This window comes from Danio rerio, chromosome 5 (assembly GCF_049306965.1).
Source record: "Danio rerio strain Tuebingen ecotype United States chromosome 5, GRCz12tu, whole genome shotgun sequence".
NCBI lineage: Eukaryota > Metazoa > Chordata > Actinopteri > Cypriniformes > Danionidae > Danio > Danio rerio.
In genome coordinates, this window is record NC_133180.1 from 8,628,056 (window position 1) to 8,640,000 (window position 11,945).

The following is an 11,945-nucleotide window of genomic DNA, read 5'->3' on the forward strand; positions in this document are numbered from 1 at the left end:
TAGAAGTCAAGATATTATTTGTTGCTCTTACAACTGGGATTGATGACAAGACTTTTGTCAGGTAGTGTATATAGTATGTTAAAAACAGTATGCAAGCCGAGTCTGAAAGACAAGTTATATATATATATATATATATATATATATATATATAATCAGTCCATAAATAAATATTTTGGCTATAGGGTCACCTTCTGGATCTATTGATCTACTGAAAATGAGAATATTCCACTTTGCGAGCATCAAATATCACTTCAGATTAAAAGAATTGAGACACATCTGCGGTTTGTGCTTTTCCAACACACAGAGACGATAAATTAGCCAGATTTACGTGAAAGGTTGTTAATCTGAGAAGCAGACGGTCTGCGGGGATGAACCTAATCTGCTGGTCCTGTTGCATAATTATTAACCAGGATTACAAACACACTGATTTCACACCCAAATACACACACATACACTGTATGTGCACATATACAGCAGCATTTGAACTACAAATGCAGCACCCTTCGTATAGGTAGCTGAGAAAAAAAAACATCAAGACACATTTTTACACATTGTGGACTAGATGACAAGTAAAGTGTGTGTTATATGAAAATAATTACAGTACAAAAGATGTAATATAATATTGCTATTTTGCTCAACTATTCCTTCAATTCATACTGTATCTTGTTTTGAAAATTAATAACAGATTTTAAGAAATTATTAAGATTAAATAATATAATTAAACAGTATGCAAAATATTAAGCATATATATATATATATATATATATATATATATATATAAATAATGTATATATATATATATATATATATATATATATATATATATATATGTAAATATATATACAGTACATACATGCACACACACACACACATATATATGTATATACATATATATTTACATATATACACACACATATATATATATATTATGAATATTATAAACTTCAAAAATATTCTGTTAATCTTACTTTTATTGAGTTTTTTTATTGTACAGTAAAACAACTGGAGTTAAGTTTACATTAAAATATTTCGTCAATAATACAAATACTTAAATAATAATTCATTTATTGATTCATTTCCTTTTCAGCTAAGTCCCTTTAATAATCAGGGGTCGCCACAGAGGAATGACACGTCAACTTATTCAGTATATGTTTTACACAGCAGATGCCCATCCCAGCTGCAACCCATCACTGGGAAACACCCATACACTTTTGCATTCACATTCATACACTACAGCCAATTTAGTTCGTCCAATTCACCTATAGCACATGTGTTTGGACTGTGAGGGAAACTGGAGCACCCGGAGGAAACCAACGTGTTCACGAAGAGAACATGCAAACTCCACACAGAAATGCCAACTGAACCAGCCGAGGCTTGGAACAGCGACATTCTTGTTGTGAGGGGATCGTACCCACTGTGCCACCGTGATGCCCGCCACCCTATAAATAATTAATTTAATAAATATTTATAAAATAATATAAATAAATAATATTAATAAAAAGATTTATTAAATAAATCACAGTAAAATCAAACAAATCTGTATTAAAACAATATACAGAAATCATTCAAATGAAGTTTAAATGTCTTTATGTTTGAAGTCATATTAAAATAACTCCAGAATTTATCTCAGAGATGATAAGAACGCTAAGCATAAAAGTAGCTCAATTATAAATTAATTTTTGTTCTCTGCATAATTCCCATATTTGCATTTGTTTTATTTCATGACTTTATAATTATTCTCAAAGTGAAATAATGCAGAATGAGGAATAGCAACTGAGCAGTCATTTATCAGGAGCTGAAGCACACATAATAGCAGACTGTTGTGTGCTGCGGGTCAGTTGTTTGATGTGTGTGGTCAAACACACTGTGGTCTGAATGGGTTAGTTGTGTTCTGGAACAGTAACTATCACAGAAATGCATTAGTTGTATGAGTCATCTAGACTGACGGGGTAAAGATCACACGCAGAAACAGCCGTCTGTCTCTAAAGCTCTGCCAATGCACAGAAAAAAACATCTTGTAACAAATTAATTATTTACAAAAAATTAATAAAGAATAAAAGAAAGTCATTGAGTCAATGGAGTTGAATGGAAATATTTTTCCGAGAAAAAACTGCAATCATCTGCCTATCTATTCATATTCTGTATTTGTCTGTCTGATCAATTTATCTATCAATGTTTATCCATCCATCCATCCATCCGTCTGTGAGTTCATTCATCTATCCATCTGTACAATCAACCATCCATTCATCCCTCCATCCATTCACCCACTCATGTCTATCCACTCATCTGTTCATGCATCTTTATGTATGTCCAACCATCCAACATCCATCTGTTTGTCAATCCATCCATCAATCAATCTATCCATCATCCATCTATCATCCACCCAAGCATCTATCTGCATTCACTTATTCATAAATCCATCAATCAATCCATCTACCTATCAATCCATCTATTTATTACTTAATGAACCCTATCCATCCATCCATCCATCCATGCACCCTCCATCTGTGCATTCATTCATGCATTCATTCATTATTCATTCATCAATCCATCCATTGAACAATCTGTCCATCCATTAATTAATAAATGAACACCATTCATCCATTCATCCGTCTGTCTATCCGTTCATCCATCTATCCATCATCCATCTGTTTATCCATCCATCCATCTGTTCATTCATCCATCCATTCATCTGTCTGTCTGTCTGTCTATCCATCCACCCATCCATCCATCCATCCATCCATCCATCCATCCATCCATCCATCTACCCATTCCTTCATTTGTGCATTAATTCATAAATTCATCCATCCATCCATCCATCCATCTGTTCATTCATCCATCCATTCATCTGTCTGTCTGTCTGTCTATCCATCTATCTATCTTTCCATCCATCCATCCATCCATCCATCAACCCACACAACCACCCATCCATTCATCCATCCATCCATCCATCCATCCATCCTTCCATCTACCCATTCCTTCATTTATGCATTCATTCATAAATTCATCCATCCATCCATCCATCCATCCATCCATCCATCCATCCATCCATCCATCCATCCATCCATCCATCCATCCATCCATCCATCCATCTATCTATCTATCTATCTATCTATCTATCTATCTATCTATCTATCTATCTATCTATCTATCTATCTATCTATCTATCCATCCATTAATTGATTAATTAATGAACAGTCCATCCACACATCCATCCATCCCTCTATCTGTGCATTCCTTCATTCATCTATCTATCAATCCACCCATTGAACCACCCGTCCATCAATTAATTAATTAGTGAACACCCTCCATCCATCAGCCCGCCCGTCCATCCATCTATCCATATATCCATCCATCTATCTATACATCTTTCCGTCTATCCATCTGTCCATGCATTCGGGCATCCATCTGCTGAACATGTACCTGATATAGGCCACCAGGAAGTAGAGCACAGGTGCGCTTCCATCACTCTCTCCATGTTGCCATGACATCGCCAGCTCAGTGTCGGACACTGCCACCACATTGGGCTGTGTTGGAGGAGCAGGAGGCATGCACTTTTCTAGAACAGAACATTCCATCTGATTACTTAACTGATGATCTAAACTCATGTGGCCTGTGTGAAAACATTTTACTTGAAGGAGAATGTCATGGCACCTTTATTATCATAATATAACATTGTTTAATATAACTGAGAATTTATGCATGGTTATGCTTTTAAGTGTCATTCGCTCAGTAAGGTCATTTTAAATGCAAAGATGATAGTATTTGAGTTGAACTAGTCATGTCCAGATACTGTACATCATAACACATCTTTATCTTTATCATGACAACAAAAAATGATAACTTGTCATAAACCTGACATAAACATAATTATCACAAGGCCATTGTGATTGTGTCATAAATATTTCTCTAATCACTTTTTTCAGTGAAACTAACTGAATCTGTCATTTTAATTTCTCTGTGAAATTGTCAATTCTCTGTCAGATCATTTAAAAAACCTGACAGTTCAATATTTAGTTTTTTTTTTTTTTTTTGCGATGCGAATTGCGCCATAAACAATTTCACGAGATGGCTCTTTTTGGAAAGAAGAAATAATCTTACATTGATTGGGATTACTTTGTAGGGGAGTGCATCTGGATAAAATGTACACAAACATAAAAATAATATATACAGTTGAAGTCAGAATTATTCACCCCCTTTGAATTTTCTTTTCTTTTTAAATATTTCATAAATGATTTTTAGCAGAGCAAGGAGATTTTCACAGTATGTCTGATAACATTTTTTCTTCTGGAGAAAGTCTTATTTGTTTTATTTTGGCTAGAATAAAAGCCGTTTATTTTTTTTAAAATCCATTTTAAGGACATAATTTTTAGCCCCTTTAAGCTATATTTTTTTTCGATAACCTACAGAACAAACCATCGTTATACAATAACTTGCCTAATTACCCTAACCTGCCCAGTTAACCTAATTAACCTAGTTAAGCCTTTAAACGTGACTTTAAGCTGTATAAAAGTGTCTTGAAAAATATCTAGTCAAATATTATTTACTCTCATCACGGCAAAGATAAAATAAATTAGTTATTAGAAATGAGTTGTTAAAATATTACGATTAGAAATGTGTTGAAAAAAATCTTCTTTCCATTAAACAGAACTTAAAGAAAATATAAACAGGAGACTAATAATTCAGGGGGGCTAATAAATCTGACTTTAACTGTATGTATACAGGAAAAATAAGTTAGATCATTTCATAACAGCATCATTTATATTGAGTTACATTTTAATCAACCCAGGCTCATTCTGAAAACGTACCCCTATACACTTTTCTGGAGAGTGCCAAATTTGTTCCAGGAGCTATGTTTCTTTTGCAGTTTTTTTTTTTCAAAAAATCCACCAGAGGCCGCTGTGTACGCTTTTTCAGATCTAAAATTTCTAAAATGGCGAGTGCCATTCACACTTGCTGTTTTACCAGAGGCCGCTGTCAACTGACAGACTAATGATTGACCGACTCACCCTCCTCCTTCGTTCCGTTCCAAAAGCACCGATTGACCCATTCACCCACTTCCCTATACCCAGCCAACAGTTTTAAAAAGCAATCCAGAAAAAGAAAAGCCCTCACTTGATTTGATTTTACCACATTCTCACCGTTATTTACTTCTTTATTTTTTGGCTTCTGTTTAGTGTTTTTGTCTTACCCGCTTTTTGGCACCGCTCTTCGCCAGGGTCGAACCTCGTCATCATGGTCATCTCCTCTCTGCGTCTCAAGTTCGCAAACATCTGCAGCAAGCTACTAGACAAACTGGTAACAGCAGGAAAGCTGTCCATACGGAGGTAAGCGGTCAGCTGGTCAGCCATACTTATCTCTGGTTACTTGATTCGAAATCTCCAGAAATGCATATAGGGCTACGTTTTCATAATGAGCACATGTTGAACTTAACGACCAATTCAATTTGTACCACTGCAGTTAAGGTCAATAAAAATACTAATGATGCTGTTCATAACATTCATGACACAATAATAATGGACTCATGACAGTCCTGTTTATGACAGATTTATGACAAGTCATGTTGTCTAGGTAATGTTAAAGTCCACATGAACCGGAAGATGCAGCCTTTGTTTTTTTTTCGTATTGTGACTCAGTTCCTAGAGAAACGGCATATTAAATGAGAGAACAGTGGGCGTGGCTTGTTTTTGCCACTGCAAGCTGATTGGATGTAGTAAAGTAGGCATTTTTTTCAGAAAGATCGGGAAAAGGGTTTGGGGAGAGTTATTACAACCTAACAGACTCCTCCTGCTCACCACTTCTGTTTGTTGTCAAAACTGACAGTTGGAGGGGCGTGTTTAAGTGTGTTAGCCACACCCAATACCACAGACAGACCTAATCTGAGAATTTAACTGAAAACAAATACTGAGTTTTCAGGTTTCATTGAATACAAGGGCAACCTTTTTTTTCTTTCTTAATGATATGCACAGATAAATTGTTCACCACAAAAGTTGCAATGTGAGCTAACAAAATCAACATGCTTAATTTCACTTGTCATAACAAAAACCATGTCATCTATGCATTTAAAATGACATAACTGAGCAAATGAGATTTAGTTGTCATAAGCATGCATAAAATCTCATTCATATTTATAACGTATCTTATCATGATAATTAAGGTTCATGACAGTCTTATGAACATCCTCTTTAAGTAAAATGTTACCATTTGTGTTGATCTGCTCACCATGAGAGCCAGTGCTGATGTCCCGGGGCATGCTGGGTCTGCCCTCTCCTGCCCAGCCATACGCTCCTACACTAACTCGGTACTGTGTGGCCACCTTCAGATTCCCAATTACAACATCCTAAAAACAAATAAATAAACAAATAAATAAATAAACAAATAAACAAATAAGCAAGCTATGCAGGACAGCAGGTTCATAACATTCACAAAAAATAAAAAAATAAAATAAAATCAGATGTTGAGCATTTACTCACAAAGCTGGCTTGACCATCAAACTGCCCCTGAAAGACAAACACATGCTGCTGAAGCCATAACGTATGGTAGTTGAATTATCAGGCACTGTAAATAATTATTGCTCACTTAAATTTTTTATTTGAATCAAATATTTCTAGTAATAATTCTAGTAATTTCAACTTATTTAATTAGGGCTGCATGATTTTGGATAAAAATTAGGGATGCACGATATATCGGCGGCTATATCGCTATCGGCCGCTAAAAAACATTTTTAATGTTATCGTTATCGGTCCGATATCAAAATTAGGCTGATATCTTTAAACCGATAGTTTACGTAATTGTACAGAACTCCCTGCCTTGATTGGGATGATTTTGTAGGGGAGAGCATCTGTATAAAATGTACAAAACTATTTATTTAAAAAATATATATGTATACACAAAATAAATTAAATTAAAAAATTTAAAATAAATTAAAGCACAGATAAAAACAGTCGAACAAAGATAAAAATGAACACTGCTTTATGGTTTTTGGTGAAGTCTAACAGTACTGAGGTGTAGAAATTCAATAATCAAAATATAAAATAACACACTATAGTCTTCACTGTATAAATAAATAAGCACATTTAATCGTTAAAGTGGCAAACTTTATAATGTCTCATGTCAAGATGGTTTAAATTCTATAAATAAATTCAATAATATTGCAGAAATTAATACTGAATGAAATGATATATTGTACAGCCCTAATTTTATTATTATCATTATTATTATTATTATTATTATTATTATTATTATTATTATTATTATTATTATTATTATCATTATTATTATTATTAATATTATTATTATTATTATTATTACTATTGTTATTATTATTAAACTTATCATAAATGTTTAAGCTATTATGATATCCTACATTTATTAATAAACAAACACATTTACATGTATAAATCTAAATATATACAACATGTACAGCACATATGAAAACTATTATTCAGACACCACATATACTTTTTGATATTTGTTTTTACTAGTGAATCCAGGAAAATAGTTTATTTATGTGTTAGAGGATAGCAAAAATAAAGTAAACTGGGACATATTATACCCCAAAACACTGTATACTACAGACTAAACACCAATGGGAAATAAATACTAAACTGTTTTTTTATATTACTACACTGTAAAATCCAAAAAGTTAACTAAAACCATTTGAGGAAACCGATTGCAACAAACCATTTAAGTAAAAAAATAATCCCAATGAGTACTGTGAACTTAATCAATTTGAGTAGATGAAGCAGTTTGAGCACAGTACAACTCAGTACATGAAGAGAACTCAAACCAACTGAGTACTGTAAAACCCAATCAAGGCTATTCAAACCGCTTGAGAAAACCAATACAAACCATTTGAGTTTAAAAAAAAACTAATTCTAATGAGTACTGTGAACTTAATCCATTTGAGTAAATGAAGCAATTTGAGCACGGTAGAACCCAATAAATGAAGAGAACTCAAACCACCTGAGTACAGTGAAACCCAATAAGTTAAGTCAACTCAAACCATTTGAGGAAACCGATTGCTACAAACCATTTGAGTTCAAAAACTAATCTATTAGAGTACTGTGAACTTACTCAGTGTTGAAGGTACAGTAATGAGTTAAAGACCTCATTACTTCAACTTAAAAGTTAAAAACTCTTTTAAAATGAGCAGAATTAACTTTTTGAGTTACCTATACTCATGTCATTTGATAAAGTTGACTGTTGGGTTTTACAGTGTAATAATAAATAATAATGCATTATTAGTAGCACTAGTAAAAGTATGAATCATAAAATAAAAGGTTGCACGTACCGTTGTGAGCATTTCTAAACTCAATGGGACTTCCAGGACAACAGCATTGCTGGTTGGTCGATTATTCCTCATCTCTGTGTAAAACACCTGGTTGATAAAATCAACATATACATGAACACCACCAGAATTTGAGGTGCATCAGAGGTATACATTAGTTCCTACGTTTCTAGAAGTACACTTTTGTAGCTTTCAGGTACCAATATGTATCTTTATGGTAGCAAGATCAACCCTTTACATACAAATGTGTACTCTTTGAAAAGGTACCACCCAGTGACAGCTCATGTACCTTTACTTCTGAAATTATTGGCCTGTCAATGCTCCAATATACTTCAAATGAAGCTCTATTTCATTCTGATTCATTACTTCAGGTTTCTGATGCACAGTTGAAGATTTTTTTTTCAGATTTAAAAAATTTTACAGATTTTTTCATCACGTTTTTTAAACATAATAGTTTTAATAACTGTTGATTTCTTTTATCCTTGCCATGATGACAGTAAATAATATTTTACTAGATATTTTCAAGATACTAATATTCAGCTTAAAGTCACATTTAAAGGATTTAATTAGGCAAGACATTGTTTAACAAATATTTTTATTGTCTACAGAAAAAACAATGTCGCTTAAAGGGGCTAATAATATTGAAATAGCATTTTTTTTACTTAATTTTTTTTTATTAAAAACTGATTTTATTCAAGACAAAAAATAAATAAATAAATAAGACTTTCTCCAGAAAAAAAACAGTATATGAAATACAGTGAAAAATTCCTTGCTCTGTTAAACAGAGTTTGGGAAATATTTAAAATAAGAAATTCACAGGAGGGCAGATCATTTTGACTTGAACTGTAATTCGAGTTTATCTTTTGAACTTCATTGGCTCTAAGTAGGAATTGCTTTGATGGTTGTTGTAGGATACTAAAATGAACAATAGGGCATATTTTATTATGTTCGCATAAGCTTAGTTTGTGTTCTGTTAGAATAGCTGGAGCGTTTTAAGACCTCTCTATTTTGAGTTTTTAGTTTAATTAGTTTAGATTGGGTGTTGTATACACTGATGATTCTGAAGGTTTCATTGTAATACTTGAATTTGTCGTCTAGTTTAGTTTAAGAATTGTTTTGTTATGTTAATTTCTTTGATTTAGCTAACACTCTTAATTTTTTTAATTGGCTACTAAACAAACCACTATTTTGCAATGACTGTGCCTAACTTGCCTAGTTAACCTAAACAGTTAATAGAACTTTAAGCTGAATACTAGTATCTTGCGAAAAAAATAAATAAAATTTAGCAAAATATTATGTACTGTCATCAAGGCAAAGAAAATAATTATTAGAGAATTAAATAAGTTTTATTTAAGAATTAAGTTAATAAGAATTAAATTAAAAAAATTAGACATTTAAAGCTGAAGGTGTTTATACCTTGTAGCCAGTGATGGTGCTGACGTGTCTGCGGGGCATTTTCCACCGGACACTGAACGCTGTGCAGTTCACTGTCTCCAGCTGGATGTCCAGCGGTGGACTCAACCTCTCTGAGAGGAACCACAAAACCACATGAATATAGCTTGGCAGAGAGGTTATTATGTTGTGTGTGTGTGTATACATACATACACAAAATACATACATACAGACAGACAGACAGACAGACAGACAGACAGACAGACAGACAGACACAGACAGACAGACAGACAGACAGACAGACAGATAGATAGATAGATAGATAGATAGATAGATAGATAGATAGATAGATAGATAGATAGATAGATAGATAGATAGATAGATAGATAGATAGATAGATAGATAGATATAGTGGGTATGGAAAGTATTCAGATGCCCTTAAATTTTTCATTCTTTTTTTATATTGCAGCCATTTGCTAAAATCATTTAAGTTCATTGTTTTCCTCATTACTGTACACACTGCATCCTTATATTGACAGAAAAACACTCAATTGTTGTCATTTTTGCAGATTTATTTAAAAAGAAACAGAAATATCGCATGGCCCTAAGTTTTCAGACCCTTTGCTGTAACTCATATATTTAACTCTGTGCTGTCCATTTCTTCTGATCACTCTTGGTCTACACCTTCATTTGAGTCCAGCTGTGTTTGATTATACTGACTGGACTTGATTAGGAAAGCCACACCTTTCTATAAAAGACCTTACAGCTCACAATGCATGCCAGAGCAAATGACAATCATGAGGTCAAAGGAACTGCCTGAGGAGCTCAGAGACACAACTGTGGCAAGGCACAGATCTGGCCAAGGTTACAAAAAACATCTGCTGCTCTTAAGGCTCATAAGAGCACAGCGGCCTCCATAATTTTTAAATGAAAAAGTTTGAGATGACCGGAACCCTTCCTAGAGCTGGCGGTCTGGCCAAACTAAGCTATCAGGGGAGAAGAGGTAAGCCTTAGTGAGAGAGGTAAAGAAGAACCCAAAGATCACTGTGATTGAGCTCCAGAGATGCAGTCAGGATAAAGGATTAAATTGTAGAAAGTCAATCATATCTACAGCCCTCCACCTGTCGGGGCTTTAAGGCAGAGTGGCCTGACACATAAAGGCCCACATGGAGTTTGCTAAAAAAAAAAAAAAAAACACCTGAAGGACTCTAAGGGTGCTTTCACACCTGCCGTATTTAGTATGATTGAATCGCACAAGAGTTCGTTTTACCTTTTGGTGTGGTTTTTTTGGGCAGGTGAGAATGCAGCAATCGTACTCGAGTGCGCACCAAAAGCGGACCAAATAAGCGTACCAAGACCTGCTTGAAGAGGTGGTCTCGGTACGCTTTCAAACGAACCCTGGAGCGGTGTAACGAGGAGACTGACATGGAGGGATCCATTTTGCAGTATTTATTAGACAGTTTAAACACAAAAATCCAACACACACTAAAGTGCAAACTCACATCAACAGCATTCAGTATAGATCGGGGGGCTGGCGGCTGACAGACACAGAGTGATTTACCAGGCATGGATCAGAGGCAGGCGGCGTGGTTCAGAGTCTGAATAACAAGCGTGGGTCGTGGGCAGGCAGCGTGGTTCAGAGTCCGTATAACAAGCGTGGGTCGAGGGCAGGCAGAAAGCAACACAGAGTCAGAAACAGTCCGGGGTAATGCACAGAAGATCAGGCAGGGAATAACGCTCAGAAATGTTTGCCGGCTTATATAGGGAGCGTGGGTCGTTAACTGGATTCAGATCAGGTGTGTGCACAATCAGTCTAGGTGGATGATGTATTGCTTAGAAGTCCGGGGATGGCGGCCTCTGCTGGCCAGCGAGGGAAATGACTGGGACCGAGTCGGTGACAAGCGGTTCGTTATTGGTGAGAATATGATTCGTACTAAAACAGATCCAACCTGTTTTCCAGCCGCAGCCGCGCTTCATTCTCGTAATGTATAGTTTGTCTAAAGCAGGCATACAATCAGTCAGCGCAGTCGCCCCTCCAGAGTAAAAACGACATTTTGTATCTGCCGGTTGGTGTTGGGTGTTTTTCAGCTATAAGGACAGGACGATAATCGAGGGAAAGATGAATGTGCAAGTACAGGGATATCCTGGATAAAAACCTTCTCTAGAGTGCTCAGGACCTCAGACTGGGTCAAAGGTTTACCTTCCAAGACAAAAACGCTAAGCACAGCTAAAATAATGAAAAAATGGCTTTACAACAACTCTT

At 35.0% G+C, this 11,945-nt stretch overlaps 1 protein-coding gene across 4 annotated transcripts in view; it reads right to left on the reverse strand.

Annotated features, from left to right (window-relative positions):
- Positions 1-11,945, reverse strand: part of egflam (EGF-like, fibronectin type III and laminin G domains) — a 74,407-nt gene that overhangs the window by 43,342 nt on the left and 19,120 nt on the right. For all 4 annotated transcript variants that reach the window (XM_073951934.1, XM_073951932.1, XM_073951935.1 and 1 more), the window contains 5 exons: positions 9,707-9,816; positions 8,294-8,380; positions 6,474-6,500; positions 6,223-6,340; positions 3,424-3,559 (listed from right to left, as the gene is read on the reverse strand). In XM_073951934.1, the coding sequence (XP_073808035.1) occupies positions 3,424-3,559; positions 6,223-6,340; positions 6,474-6,500; positions 8,294-8,380; positions 9,707-9,816 (478 nt within the window). The remainder of the gene's footprint in view (positions 1-3,423; positions 3,560-6,222; positions 6,341-6,473; positions 6,501-8,293; positions 8,381-9,706; positions 9,817-11,945) is intronic.